Source organism: Heteronotia binoei, chromosome 4, assembly GCF_032191835.1.
Source record: "Heteronotia binoei isolate CCM8104 ecotype False Entrance Well chromosome 4, APGP_CSIRO_Hbin_v1, whole genome shotgun sequence".
NCBI lineage: Eukaryota > Metazoa > Chordata > Lepidosauria > Squamata > Gekkonidae > Heteronotia > Heteronotia binoei.
Genome location: NC_083226.1, coordinates 33,931,998 through 33,954,201, shown reverse-complemented (window position 1 = coordinate 33,954,201; position 22,204 = coordinate 33,931,998). Strand labels below are relative to the sequence as shown.

Sequence of the window (22,204 nt, the reverse complement as noted above, 5' to 3'; positions counted from 1 at the left end):
TTTAGCCTTGCTTGTCTCATCTCCATATCCGTAAGAGCATAAGAAGAACTCTGGCAGATCAGATTGAAGGTCTGTCTTGTCCAGCATACAGATTCTAACAGAGGGTAGCAGAGACTTAGCCAAATTTCTCAGTGGCAATTAGTACTGAGAAGCATAGTGCTTGCGAATATGGAATTGATGTTGACCTATTATGGCTAATAGCTGTCGGTAGCGGTGTTCCCTCTAACCTAGCATGAGCTAGCTCACAGATTTTTAGCCTCCAGCTCACAGATTTTTGTCTTTGCTCAGAAAGGATGACCCCAGAGCACACAAATTTAGGCAGTAACTCACAACTTTAGTGCCTGTAGCTCACAACTTTAATGCTAGCAGCTCACAAAGTAGAATTTTTGCTCACAAGACTCTGCAGCTTAGAGGGAACATTGGTTGGCAGACCAGGTCACCACAAAGCCATCTAATCTTTTGACCATTCCCTTATCCCGGAGCAATGAATTTCACACGTTAACTCCTGTGGGAAGAACTACTTCCTTTTCTCTGTCCTGAATTGATTGTACTGAGCAACCCTCTGTGGTTCTAATGTTGGAGAGGGAGAAAGATTTCTCATTGTTGTCTTCCCTCCACGACCCCCAGTCATTTTTTTTTAGAGAAAGATTCGAGTCCAACATCTTAGAAAGCAACAAAATTTCCAAAGCTTCCTTTGTCTTTAAGGTACTCCTGGGCTCCATTCTTTTTCTTCTGCTGAAAGCCACCATGGCTACCCATCTGAAATGTCTTTCTAAACCAATTATCCTCAGACACTTTAACCTTTATTACCCATCCTGGGGATGCTTTCACCCTGTGATCATTTTGTTTGCCCTTTTCCAGCTTTCTGTGGTATCTTCTTTTTTCTTTAGTTTAGATAACAACAATTATGCATTGTCTGTTCCAAATGTGGACTCTCCCTGGGTAAAAGCATCACATAATATATAACTGTTTTTATTTTCATTCCTTTTCCTAATAATTGCTCCTGTAAAAATTGCTTGATGTTGTTGAGCTATCCACTGGGAAAGATAGCAAGCTAGGTCACACGTATGGGTTCATCACTTCCTTGCTGGCCTCACAGATGCACCAAGTAATAACTTCATGTGTGAATGAGCAATGATCAAACCACACAGCTGGGGTTTTCACATTATGTTGGTGGTGGCATGTGCTGTCACGTCACAACTGACTTACGATAGTCCCGTAGGGTTTTCAAAGCAAGAGACATTCAGTGTTGGTTTGACTCTGGTATTCCGTGCAGGTCTTCCATTCAAATACTAGCCAGGCCAGCCCTACTTAGCTTCTGAGATCAGGCTTGCCTGGGCTATCTCACCTCAAATATGATGCTGCTTTAATGGTGCCAGATTAATCAGTTGGTGCATCATCAAGGGAGATGCATCATGAGCAAAGCAGCCCTATGGTGGAAATATAGTTGCCAACCTCAAGGAGTTATAACTGATTTACAACTGATTACAACTGGAATTACAACTGATTTCTGGACTGCAGAGATCAGTTCCCCTAGAGACAATGGCTGCTTTGGAGAGTGGATTCCATGGTATTGTGCCATGCAGAGGTCCCTCCTCTCCCCAAACTCCCACCTTCTCTGGGCTCCACCCCCAAAATCTCTAGGTATTACCCAATCCAGAGCTGTTAACCCTAAACATCACCAGAAGCATTAGTGACTTAAGGGATGCAGAGTCATTGCGCAGTGTGGCATAAGTCTCTGGACATGCATAGCGACCTTCTGCTTCTGTATGCATTAAGAACATAAGAGAAGCCATGTTGGATCAGGCCAGTGGCCCATCCAGTCCAACACTCTGTGTCACACAGTGGCCAATATGTGTGTGTGTGTGTATATATATGCACACACATATACATACATACGTATACACACATAGACACATATATATACACACACATACACACACACACACTATGGCTAATAGCCACTGATGGACTTCTGCTCCATATTTTTATCCAATCCCCTCTTGAAGCTGGTTATGCTTGTAGCTGCCACCACCTCCTGTGGCAGTGAATTCCACAAGTTAATCACCCTTTGGGTGAAGAAGTACTTCCTTTTATCCGTTTTAACCTGACTGCTCAGCAATTTCATTGAATGCCCATGAGTTCTTGTATTCACACAGATGTGTAGAGTCAGTGCCATGGAGAGTCTTGGCTCACATTATATTAAACTTTACAGAGTCAGTGTGGCGTAGGAGTTGGCTTAGTGTCCAAACCCCCTGTGTCTTGCAGCTCAAACCATTCATTCTCTCTGTCGGTCCAACTTGTTGTGAGGATAAAATGGGGAAGGGGGATAGAGAGCTTCTTCCTCCAAAGGGCAGGTTGAAATGTACTAGACAAACTAAACTATTAGTTCTGTTCTCTGGCTTGGTTTTGCAGGTGGCATGCAGAGAAAGCTTTCTGTAGCGCTGGCCTTCGTAGGGGGCTCTAAAGTTGTCATCCTGGATGAGCCAACAGCGGGTGTCGATCCTTATTCTCGCCGAGGGATCTGGGAGCTGCTTTTGAAATATCGCCACGGTATCTGCCCTTTCCATTAATGGATCTGCTTGCATCAGCATTAACTGGGGTGTAACTGCAAAAGCTGACTTGGAAGGACAGTAACCTTTCTGCAAAGAGGCCTTTTTCTTCAGAAGTGAAAAAAGTATATTCTCCTTGTGTAACAGATATAATGCAGCCTTTGAACCATGCCACTCATCAATCTAACCCAGATATGTTCGCGCCAGGCAACATTGTCTTTCCAAATCCTCCTGACCTGGATAGCCCAGGCTAGTCTGATCTCATCAGATCTTGGAAGCCAAGCAGGATTGACTGTAGCTAGGAATTGGAAGGATGACCCCCAAGGAATACCAGGGGTATGACGCAGAGGCAGGCAACGGCAAACTACTTCTGAATTGTCTTTTGCCTAAAAGACAAGTCTACCTTGCCACGTAGTGGTTTATAATGCTAAGGAGTTAGAACTTCTGGCCACCAGACAATCTTAGGATCTCCTGGGTATACTACACACAATGCCATGTGATAATTATTCATGTCGTTGTCGTCGTCATCTTCTAATGGCAGCTCTGGGGGCACAGCTTACATTAAATTAAATTAAAGGGGAAAACAGTCCATCTTACAGCACTCTGTGTTGAGCAGCTAGTAAGTTTTTTTAAAAATTCACAAGATCTTATTAATCATGAATTCCTTGTGTCGCACCCCCAGGAAACTAAGTTGTGACCCATGAAGACCTAGGTTCAAATGTCGCCACCACCATAAGTAATCTTAGGAAAGCTGCTATAGTCTATGTTGCACATTTTATTGAAAAGATTGCTGTGACACACAAGATGCTGTCATCACAAGTACAAATGCTAGTGCTAGTAATACTCACAGCAGAACCAGTGTGGTGCAGTGACTGGACTGTCAGACTAGAATCAAGTTCGAATCCCCACTCATGCCATGGAAGCTCACTGGCTGATCAGGGGGCCAATCAAACAATATCACCTTAGCTTACTTCCCAGCATTGTTGTCAGGATAAAATGGAGGAGAGAAGAATGATATAAACAACTTTGGTTCCCCATTGGGGAGAAAGGCAAAATATAAATGAAGTTTAAAAAAATTAGAACAGTTTATAGGGAAAAATACCCAACTGAATTCTGATTAAACTTGACTGACAGCCTTCATCTTTCACGGAAATAAGATTAGAAGCAGACCCTCGCTGTGTGCATTGGACGGAATCCCCCTTTGTGTTAGAGGAGAGAATCTGTGCCTTGTTTTCACAGCACGAAGCACCTTGGCTTGCCCTGAAGCCATATCCCTTGCATCCATTTCCTAGAATTTCTTTGAATGGATTCTTGGGAAGAAAATCTTCACAGATGCATCCTTACTAATTTCCAACCTTGTAATTTAGTAGCTTGTATGCCTTGGTACAAAAGGTGGGGTGGACAAGGCACAGAAGTGAAGGGAACCTTTGTATATGTCTGCAACCTGTACCGACTTTTGGGTTAGGCCAAGGTGGCCAAACTGTGGCTCAGGAGCTACATGTGGCTCTTTCATACATACTGTGTGGCTCTTGAAGCCACCGCCACCCCATTGGCTAGCAGCTTGGAGAATGCATTTAAACTTAAAGTTGCATTTTTTCTTCCTCTTTTCTCCCTCCCTCCCCATTCTATTTTCCTTCCTTCCTTCCTTTCTTCCTTCCTTCCTCCTCTCAAACATTTGACATTCATGTCATGTGGCTCTCAAACATCTGACGTTTATTCTATGCAGCTTTTACATTAAGCAATTTTGGCCAGCCCTGCGTTAGACTCTCCTGTTGGCTGGTGGAGGAGCATTGTTATTGATGTGCCTCCTGAGAATGTGTGTCCTCCTGACATAGAAGCCATGGAGAAAGGCTGTTAAACTGGCTCAGCATATCTGGTTTTTCCTTTTGGTTTCCAGGCCGCACTATCATTCTCTCCACGCATCACATGGACGAGGCGGACATCCTCGGAGACCGGATTGCCATCATATCTCATGGCAAATTGTGCTGTGTCGGATCATCTCTCTTTCTGAAAAACCAGCTGGGGACAGGCTATTATCTGACCTTGGTCAAAAAGGATGTGGACTCCTCACTGAGCTCCTGCAGAAACAGCAGCAGCACAGTGTCTTTCTTGAAAAAGGTACTGTTATTTTTCAGAAGCACTATCTAACCCCTTGCTGATTTAAGTCTAAAAAGAACCTTAAAGGTGAGACTGCTGGATTCCTGGAGCCCAGTATCTAGTGAGATGCACTGGTTAGTGTTTAGGGCTAGCATTGTGGTGATGTGGGTCCAGCTGGGCTCAGTCACTATCTTTCTGCCTTTCCTACCTCACTGGGTTGTTGTGAAGATAAAATGGTGAGGGGGGGGGGAGGAATCATGCATGCTGCCCTGAGCTTCTGAAGAAGGCATGAGATCAGAAAACGTAACAACGTGTTGCTTGTACATAGAGATATGCTTAAACTTTTGAATGAGAAGGCTGCATTTGTTGTGAGAGAATACAAAATGCTAAGCCACCTGGTGCTACTGCTCCTGGGAAATCTGAATATTTGAGAGGTGGGTTTTACAGCAGGAAAAAAAGGCAGGCAGGAAAGAATTAAAGAGCCCCTTCCTCTGGAATGATCACTGCCTTGAAAAAACAAACCCAGTAGTTCCATTTGGAAATGGGGAAGGGGGGAATGTTATAAATTATGAAACATTAACATGTTTGACTTTATGTGGACTGAAACACAAAACATCTTTTCAGGTTTGATGAGAGATAGATGGCCTTTAGAAACCTAGTAGAGTTCCATGAACATGGCTGAATTTTTGTCATACCATACCAAACCTTTAATGGCATAATAGATTCAGATAAAAATACACAGAATATAAAAATTTAAACATTGGAGATAAAATCAAAATGAAACCGAGTTTACAGATGCATTCAAACATGGTCAGAATTAAATTTAAGGATGTCAGCCAGAAATTTTGCCACAGCCTCACTAACCACCCGCTCAGTATCACTCAATAAATAATAACAGGGTGGCAGAATAGACAAATCTGGGGGAAAAGAAAGCTTGCCAAATAAATCTTTGCGGAGGTTATGGTAAAAAGAACAATCAAGCAATATATGCTGGATTGAGTCAGGAGTATTCGCTCCACAGGAGCAAAATCTGTCGGCTAAAGGGACTCGCTGATATCTCCCTTGTAAAACTTTGGAGGGAAACGCATTTAGTCTAGCCAACATAAATGCCCTGCGATGACTTGGAGTGGTTAAGTCTGATAGATAATTGGGCCACAGAAAGCATAGATAATTGCCACAGAAAGCATAGAGACCTAAGGAAGCTGGAGAGCAAATATAAGGGCCAGTTGGCCGTAATTTCGTTTCCTCCGATTCCCACAGTCTCAATTTAATACATCTGAAGATATATGACTCATCAGAGGTAGAAAAATCATCTACCTCTAACCCGAATTGATTGAGTTTGGACAGAAGCACTGCTGTCCAGGATGAAATATATGGGTCTCTTTTCATACAATCAAGAAGGCTGTTGGGATCTGTTCTAAAGTGAATTTTGAGCCAGAATTTAAACACTGCAATCCAGGCTTTTGTCTCCACCAAAGACTGATCCACTTCAGAGCAGTGAGCAAAGTAGGACACACATTTTGGCAAACCAAAAATTTGTCTAAAGAATGAGGCTTGAATGCCCTCTACTTTCCTGGTAAAAGCTGAGTTCCATATAGGGATACCATAGAGAGTTTGGGCAAGCGTTTTGGCTTTGAACACTTTAATAGCTGCTGGAACTAATTGGTTGCCCCTTGCAAAGAAAAACTGTTTAATCTGAGCAGCTGAACATTTAGCCAAGTTGACGGTGTTGTTACGATGTGAAACCCAGCTTAATTTGTGATTAAAAGTGATCCCCAAGTATTTAAAATTTTTTGTTTGCTTAATTGTTGAGTTGCCAATAAACCATCTCCGTGGGCACCAGCAATTTGAAAAGACAACTACTTTAGATTTGGCATAGTTGATAGAAAGTGAATTACAATTACAGTAGTCATAAAAGGCATTCAAATACCTTTGCAGGCCCACTCTTGTACAAGAGAGGATGGTAGTTTCATCGGCATAAAGTAATAAGGGGACCGCTCGGCCTGCAAGTTTAGGCGGATGACCGTTAATAGGGTTCAAAAATTGTGCCAGGTCAGTTAAAAATAAATTTAAAAGATGCGGGGCCAGCACGCAACCTTGTTTAACCCCCTTTAACACTGGGATTTTACTAGTCAAGTCACCGCTAGAAGAAAATTTCACTTGGCAAAAGGTATTAGAATGAAGTTTCCTCAAGAGAAACAGCAGACGGGGGTCCATTCCCAGGTAACCTAGCTTGATCTATAGTTGGGCTCTATCTATTGAATCAAAAGCACCCTTCAAATCGATGAAGGCAGCGTATAATTTTTTTGACCCGGTATGCATATATTTTTCAGCAAGGAAGGCCAGAGTGCAGCAGTGATCCATAGCAGATTTGCCTTTGGAGAAGCCAATCTGTTCAGGACCTATGATGTTGCCTAGGCGCATCCAGTCAGTTAATCGGAGTTCTATATGTTTTGCATACAATTTGCCCACTATAGATAATAAACTAAAGGGGCGGAAATTTTCTGGTAACTCCAAACCCCCCCCCCCCCCCCCCCACTTTTTGTATATTGGGATAATTATAGAATCAAGCCAAGAGTCAGGGATGGAGCCATGCAGATGGATAAAAGAGAACAATTTTGCAAGGGGCAAGAGCCACCAATCGGCAAACTTTGTGACTACCTCAGCGGGAAGGCCATCAGGGCCAGGTACTTTACCCGCTTTTAAATCCTTCAATAACTCACTGATTTCCTCTAGAGTTACTGGAGGCCAGACCGGCATATCAGTAACTGAGGGGTTTGCTAAGATAAGAGGAAATACACAAGGAGCAGCAAAAATGTTAGAGAAGTAATCAACCCATGTTTGCACAGAAATATTTGGGTCAGTAACAGAATTGAATTTTTGTCAATTTTTAAAGAGGCTTTTGCAGTATTTTACATATTAGTCCCAACTTAATTCTGGTGAGGGATAATCGGATTATTTTTTTCTTTTGTAACTAGGATGACAGTGTCTCCCAGAGCAGTTCTGATGCTGGACTTGGCAGTGACCATGAAAGTGACACTCTGACAATTGGTAAGGAATTTTAAAAAATAACTATTTAAAAATGTTCAGCTTTGCTTGTTGTGCACCATCGTCTAGGTTTTTACATCACTAGAAGATGGCTTTTTAATCACGGGTGAGATGGCTAGTACTTTTATGGATAATTTAACATTCTAATTTGTTCTTCTGTTCCGAAGATGATTTATCTGGATATTTAGTTTCTATTGCTGAGTTGCTTTGAAGTCAACAATCACATCTTAATGCCCTTAGCCAGAAAAATAATATTTCTCATCTTTCTGTTCTCAAGCCAGAGTCTCTCTGTGCCGGTTACTTAACCACATTTTATCTGTTTTTTTACAGTCATCTCTACTTGCCCCTGTCCCTTTTGGATGTAATCCCCTTGCTGTTCCTATGTTGTGATGCCCCTTCTTGCTCTCTATACCAAATGATGCCTCCTTTTTGTTTCTTCTCACACTCACTTTATTTTTCCTGCCACGAGGGCTCCATATTTCCATGGCTGCTGCTTTGCTCACTTTTGCAAAAGAAATGCTTCAGCTCTGTCTCCTTTCCTAGCTGAGTCTCTGTTTTGCCTTGGATAGTCTTGTCTGCTTCTTTGCTTCCCTTTGTATAGTATGTCATTTAGCATTTACATCATAGCAGTGTAATCCTAAGTAAAACTACACCCTTCCAAGCCCTTTGACTTAGACATGTGTAACTCTATTTGGGAATGCACTATAAATCTGCCAACAGGGTCTGTCCAACATCTTAACTTTGGTACAGCAGAGAAATGGGCACTTCAATATTGGGCAAAAATCAAAGAATGGCTATTTGCTACTAGTGAGATGTAAAAGCATCATTCTGTGGTGGAATCTAATGGCCATGTGGTCCTTCCAGATGTGTCTGCAATTTCCAATCTCATCATGAAGCATGTCCCTGAAGCAAGGCTTGTAGAGGATATCGGCCATGAGCTAACCTATGTTTTGCCATACCAAGCTGCAAGGGAGGGTGCTTTTGTGGAGCTGTTTCATGAGATTGATGACCGCCTGTCTGACCTGGGCATTTCGAGTTATGGCATTTCTGAGACCACTCTGGAGGAGGTATGTGAACTGTTTTTTTCTAACAGTTTCAAAAGCTCTCTGCATGTCCAAGAACAGCATGCACCCTGATGTTTGCACACAGGCGGTGCATTTGTTTTCTTTTTGCCTTTGAGGCACACTCACACAGCACTGCAAACTGCTGTTCAGAAATATGTAAAAATAAATCATTTGTCGTGCAGTGTGAGGTTGTTGTTTTTTTAAAAGTCCCCAGTCCTGCTGGTGTGTGTGAATCTAACCATACAGTGTTCAGAACTGCAATCTATGCATTTTGTGAGCTTCCATTACTTCTTAAAAGGTGATGTTATTAAGTGATTCTCTGCTGAAGTCACTGGGCAACAGTTTCTGCAGTCAGCAGAGTCAAGTGCTGAAGTTTTCCCTGTACTTTACAGAAAACCTTGGCATATCAGAGAGAGAGAGAGAGATTCAGTCAGGCCTTGGCTATGGCATCCTGTCTTACTGTCCATGGGGCATTTTCCTCCTTTGGAAAAGTTTCACACTCCACCCTACCCCAATTACTTGTCGCCTGAAATGTCAGCTTTTCTAAACAGGTGTTTGCTGTCCTTTCTTCTTCCAGATATTTCTCAAAGTGGCAGAGGATAATGGCGTGGATGCAGAGACCTCAGGTAAATGTGTTTTTTTTTTCCATTGTGACTTTACAGGTCACAGGGATGTGTCATTTGAGGTCCTGTTGAAACACAGCCTGCCCTTTCCAAATGCTGCCTATCCATATAGCGGGACTTTAAGAGTGATCATAATGTTTGAAAACCTTTGGCCATGCAGATCTGCTCAAAGTCATGGAAAGTCTGCTTTAGTAAATGCAGCCTTCAGGGAAAGTGTGGCTCAGGTGTAGACTCTTTTCTCTGCAGTTGGGCCAATTATGGAAGAAACACCTGTTCAGTAATACATCTTCCACATGGAAGCAGTTGTTGATGGTTTTGTGCAATGATCATTCCATCTAATGGGCCTTTGCAAGGCCATTCAGAAGGAGATTCACAAGCCCTTGGGGTCAACATGAGATGAGGTGTCCCAACACAATGGTAGTGTCTCCAGCTAGTATAAAAAGAAAGTGAGCGATTCTGATATTGAGGAGTAAGCTAATATACACTGTTCTTTTCAGATGGAACTTTACCTGCTAGAAGAAATCGGCGTCTCTTTGGAGACAGGCAAAGCTGCCTTCGTCCTTTCACAGAAGACGATGCTTTTGACCCCAATGATTCAGACATAGATCCAGGTGATGGACTCTTTGCTTAAAGATTCTTTGCTTATTTGTCTTTTTGTGCTAGCAACTTTCATGTGCATGCACACATTGTATGCACACACACATAGACAAGCTCATACCTTGAATAAAATGTTGTTGGTCTTAAAGGTGCCACTGGACTCAAAATCTGTTCTACTGCTTGAGGCCAACACAGCTGCCCGTCTGGATCTAAATACATTTTATGTAGTGGCTGAGTACTTTTGTTGATTGATGGGTTGGCCCACACAGGTGCCTTGATCACTTGATGGCTGCTTCTTGGAATAAAAACTTGCATATATGAATATAATAGCACAGATCAGTCTGTCACCTCTACCTGAAGACTTTCTAATGAAGCTCACTCCTTCGGCTCTGAATCATCAAGGAATAGAGTGTTGAGAACTCAAGTGGTGTAAAAGGTATATGTGAACCAGAGTTAAATCAATCAGAGCTTTAATAAGCATAGAAAGGATGATGAGCAGCTGAAAAGCTTTATCCAGGAATGTTTTTATAAGTTCAGCATCATCGATTCTCAAATCAAGTCCCTAGGTGGCCAGTGGCAACTGTGAATCTTTTCCTGGCCAGTTTCCAGCATGACTTCCAACACTGTTCTGCACACATTGCCAAGAAGTCAGAGTTCTTTTGCTTCATGCCAGGCAGGAGATCCAGACAGACCCCTCCCCTTCCCCTCCCACACTCCCAAGTCTCTTTGCCATTAATGGTGGATTGGGAGAAAGGATCAGGTTCTCACACTGCAGCAAGAATTCTTCTCTTTGTTTCTGCATGTCTACGAGGCCTGGTGGAAAACACAGAATGACATTTTCTTCTCCCTTGAGTCACCTTTGTGTTCCAGAGGACTCAGGGAAGGGAGTGGTGACAAATAATGACTAGCTATTAAGGCCCTGCAAACTTTGTAGGCCCCTGAACAAAATTTGAGCCCAGTGGTATATTTAAGACCAACCAAGTTTTTAAAGTCGGCAAGGCTTGAGAGACTGAACGGTGTGTCATTGCCTACAGTTTGACTGTCATTTACAGGAGAGCCATAGAAACAGCCATGTATTGAAGCTTGTAATGGTCAAGCCTGGGATGTTTTCTCCCCAGACAACTTTTCCCTCATGTTTGCTGAAGTGTGCCAACAGATCCTGCCTAAGGGCAGTTTGCTTGATTTAGGAGAGAGGAGCAGTCTCATGAATTGCTGTGTTTGCCTGCAGAATCCCGAGAGACAGACCTGCTAAGCGGGGTGGATGGCAAAGGATCCTACCAGATGAAGGGCTGGAAGCTGACTCAGCAGCAGTTTGTCGCTCTGCTCTGGAAGAGGCTGCTGATTGCCAAGCGCAGCAGGAAGGGCTTCTTTGCACAGGTGAGGCGGGTGGAACACTGGAAGCATTAAATGCCCCAGAGGTAGAACATTTGCAGATTTTTTTGATCAAAGCAGGACATGCCTCCTGGTTAAACGGCTGTTTCGCGTATCAGACTTCATCAACTGTCTTGCATATCTTTCTGCTTGATCTTCAATGGAACCCTATGAGAATAAAGTTCTCAGAGGTTCTTGACTCATCCTCCTATTGCAGCCATCTAACTGGGAGGCATGTCCTGTTCTGATCTGCTTTGATATATTTGCTTGATGGCTTGACACAGGAAAGAAGGACCACATTGCAGCACTGCCAGCTACCTGCCTCTGAGAGCAAATATTAGCAAGCATATATTGCCCACTGTACATTTAAACTACATTGCTAAACTGCTTTGAGACATTTGACCACCTTTGACATAAGAAAGAAAATCCATGTTGCAGCACTGTCAGCTACTGAAATATTTCCCGCCTTTGCAAGCGAGTATCACTAAGCAGGATTGTATCAGTGGGAAATTTGCTTTTGTATCTGAAATTTGTGGATGAATTTTGTCTGTGTATAGTATAAACGCTTTACTAATGGATATAAGAATTTGAGAACTGAATTTGAATATAAGTTTAATCAAATTTGGAAGTATTATTCTACTCAGTGGTCTTTTCATTGCCTAGTACACTAAAATTCCTTCATAGGTACGTTTCTTGCATTGGCATAATGCAGCATTATTGCCACTAGAGGGCAGTGAAGTTAAAGAATTTTGATAAGCGTGCTGTGATTTCGCTGGTGGCAACTGAATTTCTGTTTACATAGTGGTTTGATTGGGCATTGCTGCCTCTCAGTTCTTTTGAAAACAACCTTTCCCTGTTGTCCTTGCAGATTGTTCTCCCAGCTGTCTTTGTTTGCATCGCTCTAATGTTCAGTCTGATTGTGCCACCCTTTGGTAAATACCCCAACTTGGAATTGCAACCATGGATGTATGATGAGCAGTACACGTTTCTCAGGTATTTATAAAACGATGGGCAAGGAATGAAATTTTAGCACTGTGTCTCTGCCAGGGTGGGGTTTGCAACTAGCCTGTTTACTTATTAACATATTCTCTGCCTCCTCCCCCTAAGTCAGCCACTATCTTAATTTCATATTGCATAGAAATGATGCCCTGTTTTGGTCATTAGTACTAAATTGCAGAAGCAGAAGAAGCCGTACTACCCATTGCACTAGGAGCATGAATTATAAGCTCCATCAAGCTATCAGTTGTAGAAAGTGCAGTCAAGCTGCAGTCAATTTATGGTGATCCCTGTAACGTTTTCAAGGCAAGAGACGTTCAGAGGTGGCTTGCCATTGCCTGCCTCCGTGTCACAACCTTGGCATTCCTTGGAGGTCTCCCATCCAAATGCTAGCCAGAACTGAACCTCCTAAGCTTCCAAAATCTGGCAGGATCAATTTAGCCTAGGCCATCCAAGTCAAGGCATATCAAGCTAAAGGCATGGCAAATGCATTAGTTGTGCTAATAACCAGGCCTCTTTCTGCTGTTAACTACTGTGTTGCATAATGAAACACTTCAGTATATATTAAATTCTGATACAACTGCGCTATTGCTGTTCTGCCTTACTCTCTGGATGGGCTCATAAGATGACTGCAGCCTGCTCTGCCCATTGCCCATTTTAAGGTTACAGCAGTTATATTCCGCTCAGGATGCGAACTGCTTCGCTCAGTAGGGAAAACAAATTAGAGGGAACGTTGGATACGAGCTGATGTCTCTTTGATGAATCTGCAGCAATGATGCTCCAGAAGATGATGGCACTCAGCAGCTTTTGAACGCTCTCCTCAGTGAACCTGGTTTTGGGACTCGCTGCATGAAAGGACACTCCATTCTGTAAGTGAATTGTTTACAAAACTCTTAAAACTGGGATTTATTTTTTGAAACAGCTTACATAGGCAAATTAATGCTGCTTTTCAGATACCTCTGGAATTTGTAATGCGTTTCTTGACATTTTATTTAGGACTGTGTTTGACTAATTTAATTATTTACTGGCTGTCCTGACAGATTTTAAGCTGTCCTCTTTCATGCGTTTTATGTGTTTTATTTATGTTGTAAGCCTCGTTGGGTTCCGTACAGTAGAAAGGCAGCTAATAATTATTTGAATAAATAAATGAGTAACATTACAGTCAGGATTGTGTTTATTCTAGAGTTGCCAGCCCCTCCTCCCCAGTGGAGGAAGGAGGTCGCCCACTGCCAGACCCCATTCCCTACCTCCAATCAGAAGGCTAGTTGAGGGGCTTACAGGAGAGGAAGGGTGGCCCAGGCTATGCTGCTGGCCACATGGCGATGTCACTTCCAGTGTGTACCAGAAGTGACATCATCACATCCAGCAAAGTTCTGATATCTGGGCAAAACACAATGGTAGAAGCCATTTTTACCAGAGCACTGCCACGATGTCACAGTATGATGATGTCACTTCCAGTATATGCTGGAAGTGATGTAGTGACATAGCCTCTGATGTCACGTGCACCTCCTCCAACTCCCCCTCATCTCCTGCCAGTTGCTAGGAGAGACCTGGCAACCCTAGTTTATTCCATGATAATGTAAAGTCCAGAATATAGCAGAGTAGAGCATTCTAGGAAGTCAGAAACCTTTTGGAAAGCAACTATGTTTGTATGCAGCTCATCTGAAAGAAGTGATTGAAAAAGAAGTGATTGAAAAAGAAGTGATTGAAAATACGTAAATGGGGCCTGGTTTGATCTCAGGAACCAGAGTTAGATTTGTGCCTGGAGTGTGGCTTCAGTTCCTTTAATCTTTCAGACAGGTGTGTGATTTGAAAAAAAGAAATAGCTGAAAAAAAAATGATGGTTCTTTCTGAGAAAATACTGCACCTGAAGGTTGTGGGTTTGTTGAATTATTTCTATTCACGCTGGAAATCCATTTATAATGCAACTGACTATGCTCACAATTACTTGTGGACCAGTGTGTTCCTTATAGAGCGGCACAGTTTGCCTTGGGCTAGAGTTGATTCTAAAAGGCAAAATTCTTCGTACATAAAGAATGTTCTTGCATAATTTCTAATGTGATTCAACATGTTTTTAATTTTACAATGTTACTGTTTTTGCTGTAGTTTGTGTTCCCTTTTGCGTGTCCTAATTGTAATGGCCTTTGGCTCTACACAATAAAAGTTACCCTGCACAACTGATTAATTGAACACAGAAAGTTAGAAGGCCTTGGTGTGGTTCTGCCCATGTCACTCATTCATACATGGTAGATAGCAGTAAGTGATGCCCTTTGACCCTACTGACATGCCAGGCAATATAACTTGAGAAAGTCTTTTTCATTCTATTTGGACTTTGTTTCCCTTTTGTGCAGAGACACCCCTTGCTCTGTTGGAGAAATGAACTGGACCATCAGTCCTGTGCCTGAGACAGTAATGGAAATCTTCCAGAATGGCAACTGGACCATGGAGAATCCTTCCCCATCCTGTGTCTGTAGCAGTGATAAGGCCAAAAAGATGCTTCCTACGTGTCCTCCAGGGGCCGGTGGGCTGCCTCCTCCCCAGGTATCCAGTCATCTAGATGCTTTTCCATTCGGAAGCATGAAAGTTATGATGAGTATGTGGGACAATCTCTGGGCTTATCTTTCTGTCAGCACTTACAAAGGAATGTCAGGTTTTCTTGGCCTGTTTTATATAGATATGGATGTTTGCATTTTGTGGAATTTAAAACATCTATATATCTATTTCCCAAGTGAGGATCAGGGCCACACTTGAACTTAACAGATTCTTCTGCAAACTTGGGTGACTCTCCAAGTTTGCAGAAAAATCTGAAATTCTAAAAAAAAAAAAAAATACACAAGGGAGATTTAAATCCCACCCTTTGCAAATGCAGAGAACACACCTACCTACAGCTGTCGTCATTAGAGCCCAGGGTCTATGCTGGGCCCAGTAGTGGCAATGGCAGTGCTACTGGGGAGCCATGCTGGACCTAGTGGCGATGCAGCCCAAGAGCCCTATTGGCCCCAATGGTGGCAGTACAGCCACACAAGGCATGCTGGTTGGCACTGACAGCACAGCCAGGGAGCTGTACTAGGCCTGCTGGAACTAACAGGGCAGCCCCTGAGTTGCATTGGGGCCAGTGAGAAAGTGGGGAGGATTCCCCTCCTGCAAGTATCACAGGCCCAAACTTGTAATAGTATATTAACCCAAATCCATTCTTTGTGCAAAGACACTTTAAAGTACACATAACTCTTGTTCTCATGCAGTCTGCTCTGGCCCTGTAGCATTTTTTCTCAAAATAAAGAATTGTTTTTTGTTCCAGTAATTAACCTCCAGCATGAGCACATCTATCTAATAAACATCTAAAAATGCATTAATCTATTCATCAGCATAACAAGCCATAGTTCTCCAGTCCTCCATTGTGGGTAGTTATATGGTTTTTCTAAAATGTAACTGATAATATTCTAGCAGCTGCCAATGGACTTCTGATGTAAGCTTTTTTGTCATAATGTAGCCCACAAGTATATTGAAGGTATTTTGCCACTAATGGCGTTCTTGGTCTATCTTTTGGATGTTTCCCCTCACCCCAATCTGTGGACAACAGAGAATGCAGAACACCACCGACATCCTTCAGAACTTAACAGGCCGCAACATTTCAGATTACCTGGTGAAGACTTATGCACAGATCATTGGGAAAAGGTATCTGCTGCATAGTATGCTGTATTTTATTGCCCATACGTATACGAGGGTCGTTTACTTGAATCCTGATGAAATATCCACCATGAGAAATCCTTCTGCCAGTGGAACACAACTTTCTTGCTTTCCTGCCCCAGATGCTCCCCAAAATGTTACTCCTGAGGGACAGGGGACTCCTAGCATAAAGGTCTGTAATCATAGGAGGATGCTGTTGAAAATCTTTCTCTCCATTGGTGGAAATCTTTCATGGGATCCAATAAACAATTCTGGAAACCAGGGTTATGAACTTAAATGAGGTTTAATTTTATTGGAGAAATCTGCACAAGAACTGCATTAAGTTTTGCAGTGTTGAATACCTAAGTTAATAACAAGAATAAGAATTCTGGCACAGGAGATGGTGCAGTATGGCTCCTCCCTGGGTCATGAATCTCTATTCACATGGGAAGAGTCTACAATGCAGCTGTTTCCCGGACTGTCTTGGAAACTGACCTGATTGTATGTTGGACAATTTTTTTGTAACCACTGAAACACCCTTTTGATACATTTTTTTTCATGTGTTGCATAATACAGTGAATCTCTGTGTGTGTCTCAAGAAAAGAAAAGAAAAGAAATCTCTCACCAAAGTGACGTTGGAGGCAGTTCTTTCTATATAGTTCTCTGAATGAGAAAGCAGCCCTGCCTACACTATCCCTGATCTGTTTGGCTGCCACTCACTATAATTGTATAACATTTAACAATCATGGTTTTGCCCCCATTCTCAAAGAATCCTGTATGAAAATTCCCATTTTGAGATCCCTAGCCCACTTAGCTGGAGAACTAATAATTTCCAAAGTTTCTGAGGAAGACATAATGGCTATTAGATAGTGGGTTCTACTACATCCTCATTTTCATCTCTTGTGTGTCCCTGTTGCTTTGTTTTTCTTTTCTCCCTCTAGTGGTTGATTTGATATTGGATCACTGTATGTCTGGCATAAAAACCTGCAGTGTGGATCTGCAGGGAGATATGCCAGACATAAAGTGATGTAATATCAAACTGACCACTAGAGGGAGCAAAACACATGCAGAAGAGGACCCCCCCCCCAAAAAAAAAACAAAAAAAAGCAATAGGGGACACACACGTGACAAAAAAGCAAATGCAGAAGAACCCATAGTAATAACATTCAAGTATAAATAACAGTGTCACAGCACATAATGATAGCCAAGCAAGTCCTTTTGGATGTATTCTGAATACAGAGGTTGGGTGTCTCTTTCCAGGTGGCTAACAGACACTTTTCTTTTTTTCCTCCATAGTCTGAAGAGTAAGCATTGGGTAAATGAATTCAGGTAAGATAAGTTCTTTCTCCTTGAACTTCGTGAGGTTTTAGAGGCTTGTTTATGTTACTTTCTCCTAGAGATCTTTTGGAACAAATCTACAATACTTAGGGCCAAACTACATAGTAGTCTGGAGTTCCATGAGTGGATCTCTGTACCATTTTTAACATTTAAAAGACACCATAATGGGGTGGAGGGATTTGGACGGTCAGTGTTGCTGGGAGAATAGAGAATTAAGCCTTTCTATGTGACCTTTCCCCAATCAAAATCTCTCAGTGCTGTTATTAGACACCAAGATGGACCCAGCACCAGTTTCTGCTGGTGCAAGAAGTTCTTCTCATGGAGCATAACAAAAACCCATCTAGCATGTTAACCATAATTTTAATGTGCCTTATAGGTACGGAGGATTTTCACTGGGAGCCAGCAGTTCTCTTGTGCTTCCTCCGAGTCAGGAAGTGAATGATGCCATCAGACAAGTGAAGAAGATCTTGGAACTGGCCAAGGTAAGCCTGTTGGGACATCAACACCAGAGTCCCTTGGCATCTTGTAGCACTTCAAAGGCTAGCACTACCAAGTTTTCATGGACTAGAACCTATTTCTTTCAATGGTGTAAGGGCACTGAATGGTACACAACTGCATTTCACCCTGTTTTTGTGGTCTGTTGGTTGTGTTGCTGGTTCATCCGTTTTCATGCCCACTCATAAAATAACTACCATTGCGTGCATCAAAAGAAGTGATCTCTAATCTGCAGAATAAAGCTTTGCTAGACTTTAAGGTACTACAAGGCTCCCAGAAAAAAAGCCACTTGATCCAAAGCATATACCAATTTGTGATTTTCTTTTTTTAAAGGGGAGCTCTGGAGAACGTTTCTTTAATAATCTGGGGAGCTTCATGAAGGGACTGGACACAAACAATAATGTAAAGGTAATTTCTATACCATTTGCTATATGTCAAATATAGCAAGAGACCTTGGGAATCTACAACAATGTATCTCAAACTTTAGACAGCCGAGTCACAGCTTTTTTCCCTGAATTAATATTGGGGATATATTTCCTTCTTAAAGCTGCAAAAGTTTACTTTTACTCAGGGCTTTTTTTTGCCAAAAAGGCCCAGCAGGAACTCACTTGCATATTAGGCCACACTCATCACCATTGTTTCACAGAGGACTTTTTTGTAGAAAAAGCCCAGTAGGTACTCATTTGCATTTTAGGCCACACACCCTGATGCCGAGTCAGCCAGAACCACGTTCCTATGTGTTCCTGCTCAAAAAAAATCCCTGCTTTTACTGTATGAGAGCTACATTCATCCATCCTCAGAGGAGTGTACTGCATGTGTATATGCATGAGTCTGAATATGCTTCCTGTTTGGAAGAAGGCAAACGCCAAGCAGTGATCCATGTAGGGGTGTGATAGGGAAGCCTTCTCAGTAAATGGATGATCGTATTACACCTGAGGCAAACTCATGATAGGAGCAGTAGAGCTAGTAAAGCCAGTTGGAAGGAGACACGGCCAGAGCATTCGCAGCAGATAGCCCTTGCTGCGAGTGGACACTTTGGGATCACAGGTGCCCTTAACTATTTAATAAATTCTTTTCTTGCAGCACTGTACTGGTCATGCTTTCTCCTAAGCAAGCCAGCGCTATGATGAATTGCCAAGGAGAGGTGTGCTGAGGCCAGAGTGATCAATGCTGCAAACATTTCCCTCTAGCATTTTACATTTCACTCTCCCGGTTCACCTCTTACATTATGTTTGCAATTAACTTAGGTCGTTTTCGCACTCACCTCCAGCCGGCGCGACCCCCCTCTTCACCGCGCAGGATCTGCGCGGATTTCCCACTAAATGCCACGGAGCAGCCTTTTGCGCCGGAAACTCCCGTCGCAAAAGCCTTTTGCGCCGGAAACTGCTTTTTGGAGGTTTACGTTTGAGCGGCTTTTGCGCCGGGAGTTTCTGGCGCAAAAGGCTGCTCCACGGCATTTAGTGGGAAATCCGCGCAGATCCTGCGCGGTGAAGAGGGGGTCGCGCCGGCTGGAGGTGAGTGCGAAAACGACCTTAGTGTAAGAACATCTTGGCCGAAGACACTTGAAAACATTGCAATCATATGCCATCACCACCCTGCAGATTGGAGAGTCCGTGCCTTTATTTTTTATTTAGAATATTTCTATACCATGTTTGAGGTGCTTTGCAGTTCAAAGCCACAGTATAAAAACAAGCCAATTTTTTTTTAAAAAGCCCAAGCCATGAGACATAAAGAGTGTAATAACTATCCCATAAAATAGAAGCAGACCTCTAAAAGACTGATAAGATAAACTCTTGATTAAATGCCTGAATAAAAAGTTGCGTTTGGCCTGGTGCTTTTATAGTAAAGGAAGAGTCAGGGAAACCTCAAGGGGGAAGGCATTCTAAAGGTGAGGTGCCATCACAGAAAATGCTCTGTCTCTGGTTGCCCCACCCTCACCTCTGAAGGCAGAGTCACAGAGAGCAGGGCTAGTAGGATGCATAATATGGGAGGAGATGGTCTCATTTCATCCCATCAATGCGTGTACCTTCTCCTTCTTCAGGTGTGGTTTAATAACAAGGGTTGGCATGCAGTTGGCTCCTTTCTCAATGTAATCAACAACGCGATCCTCCGGGCTAACCTTCAGGAGGGAGAGAACCCCAGCACCTATGGCATCACTGCTTACAACCACCCATTGAACCTCACCAAGCAACAGCTGTCTGAAGTCGCCTTGTAAGTCCTGGAATGAGCATCTGGTGAGGGATGGGGTGGAGAGGGGACAGGCCAAAGAGACAGGGAAGCGGAGAAGGTAATGTCCTTTTTTAAAATAGGAGAATCTGCCCAGCAGTTTCCATCCTTGTGGCTCCAGTGACATAAGCCAGGGCTGCAGTTAAAATCAGCCTCTCTCTCTGTCTCTGGGTGGTTCCCCTGGGATTTTATTGCGTTTTGTATTGCCAGACATCCTATTGAGTTGCAAACTAGTATTTCTCACCCTTTGCACGTTTCCTTTTGCTATCAGGATGACCACATCAGTGGATGTTTTGGTCTCCATCTGCGTCATCTTTGCCATGTCCTTTGTCCCGGCCAGCTTTGTGGTTTTCTTGATCCAGGAGCGAGTCAGCAAGGCCAAGCACCTGCAGTTCATCAGTGGAGTGAAGCCAGTTATCTACTGGCTGGCCAACTTTGTCTGGGATATGGTAAGGCTGTGTCTGTTTTGTTTTTTCCTCCCTTTGATACCTGAAAGAGAACATATACTATACTAGCAGATTGAGCCACTGAATGTGTCTTTTATCTTTTACTTCTTATTGATAATTTTTGCTGTTGTTATATTCCCTACCTAAGTAAGTGAATACACAACCTGTGGTTATTTGGAACCAAGAAAATATTTACTTAGGGCTGCAAACCTAGGCAGAGTTTGGTTGTTAGCTGATCAGTTGCACAGGGTGTAACTCAGAACTCATGTAGCTGTGACTATGATCTACATTTATCTTTCACCTACATCCAAAAAGAAGTCATAGGCTACCCTGTGATGTCCTGACCTGGATAGTCCAGGCTAGCCCAATCTCAATGGAACTTAGAAGCTAAGCAGGGTCAGCCCTGGCTAGTATTTGGTTGGGTGATCTCCAAAGAATATCAGTGTTGTTACATGGAGGAAGACAGTGGCCTTGAAACCCTTATGGGATCGTTGTAATTCAGCTGTGACTTGATGGCATTTTCCACCATTGGGGAGGGACAGTGGCTCAGCAGTAGAGCATCTGCTTGGGAAGCAGAAGGTCCCAGGTTCAATCCCCGGCATCTCCAACTAAAAAGGGTCCAGGCAAGTAGGTGTGAAAAACCTCAGCTTTGAGACCCTGGAAAGCCGCTGCCAGTCTTGAGTAGACAATACTGACTTTGATGGACCGAGGGTCTGATCCTTTGATAATACTGAAAGTGTCAAAATAAGCAATGTTGTTTTATAATGAATTTCTTAAAACCTGCTGCTTCAAAGCATTATTTGTTCCCAGCAGAAAACGGACATAGTCTACTGCATTCATAGAGCACCTCTCGACTCTTACAGTGCATGTTCAACAGAGTTACTCCCTCCCAAGTCTACTGAAATGAATGTATTAAGACTGGAACAATTGTGCATAGGAATACAACTGGCTGCTTCTACACTGGGGTTTTCCCCTGGCTGCCACACTGCACTTATTTAGGAAATTTTCTCTTGAAGTCAGAGCAAAGAAATGCTTCCTTTGCTTAGACTTAAAGAGGCAATGGCAAGCTGGCCATGGACAGAACCTCAATACGAAAGCTCTGCCCTCCAGAAAATGGGGTGGGTGGGTGGAGTTAGCAGCACCATCTTCAAAATGAGCAACCCTCAGCTCTGACTCCCTCCCTTTTAACCCTAAAAAAAATCTGAGCTGTGAATCATGATTGAACTCTTGCAGAGGAGGGAAGGTTGTGGGAGTACCTGGTACCGCCCCACTCAATTATCTCTAGGTCAGCTCTTCTGATGAGTAGGAAGGAGATTGGGGAGGGACAGTACCAGCAGGTGGTGGGGCAGGGACATGCTGTGCGAATCTTGTTTCTGTGTGCTTCAGTCACGCTTACTTTCTCCACTGATAGTCTTCAGCAGCAACTATTTCAGTAACCAGACCCACCCTATACACTGCCAGATTACTGAGAACAAGCGTAGAAAGTCTTGAAATGACAGTCCAGGAATGAGAAAATAAAATACAACTTTGCTTACATGGTTTATTGGGGGGGGCGTGATCTAAACGTTGGAGCGGCAAAGCAATAGGAGCACTTGGTGGGGCATAAAACAAGCTGGGGTCTTTCTCGCCTGCCTCCCCTCTATTAAGGACGGGAGTGGGTTCTCTTCATTTCATCACAGTTAGAG

General features: G+C 43.0%; 1 protein-coding gene across 2 annotated transcripts in view; it reads left to right on the top strand.

Annotated features, from left to right (window-relative positions):
- The window catches only part of ABCA1 (ATP binding cassette subfamily A member 1), a 136,296-nt gene that overhangs the window by 95,970 nt on the left and 18,122 nt on the right, over positions 1-22,204 (top strand). For both annotated transcript variants that reach the window (XM_060237098.1, XM_060237099.1), the window contains exons 22-37: positions 2,416-2,553; positions 4,450-4,670; positions 7,628-7,700; positions 8,562-8,764; positions 9,339-9,387; positions 9,882-9,995; positions 11,210-11,358; positions 12,221-12,345; positions 13,119-13,217; positions 14,700-14,889; positions 15,929-16,023; positions 17,311-17,343; positions 17,729-17,834; positions 18,181-18,255; positions 19,889-20,058; positions 20,345-20,522. In XM_060237098.1, the coding sequence (XP_060093081.1) occupies positions 2,416-2,553; positions 4,450-4,670; positions 7,628-7,700; positions 8,562-8,764; positions 9,339-9,387; positions 9,882-9,995; positions 11,210-11,358; positions 12,221-12,345; positions 13,119-13,217; positions 14,700-14,889; positions 15,929-16,023; positions 17,311-17,343; positions 17,729-17,834; positions 18,181-18,255; positions 19,889-20,058; positions 20,345-20,522 (2,018 nt within the window). The remainder of the gene's footprint in view (positions 1-2,415; positions 2,554-4,449; positions 4,671-7,627; positions 7,701-8,561; positions 8,765-9,338; positions 9,388-9,881; positions 9,996-11,209; positions 11,359-12,220; positions 12,346-13,118; positions 13,218-14,699; positions 14,890-15,928; positions 16,024-17,310; positions 17,344-17,728; positions 17,835-18,180; positions 18,256-19,888; positions 20,059-20,344; positions 20,523-22,204) is intronic.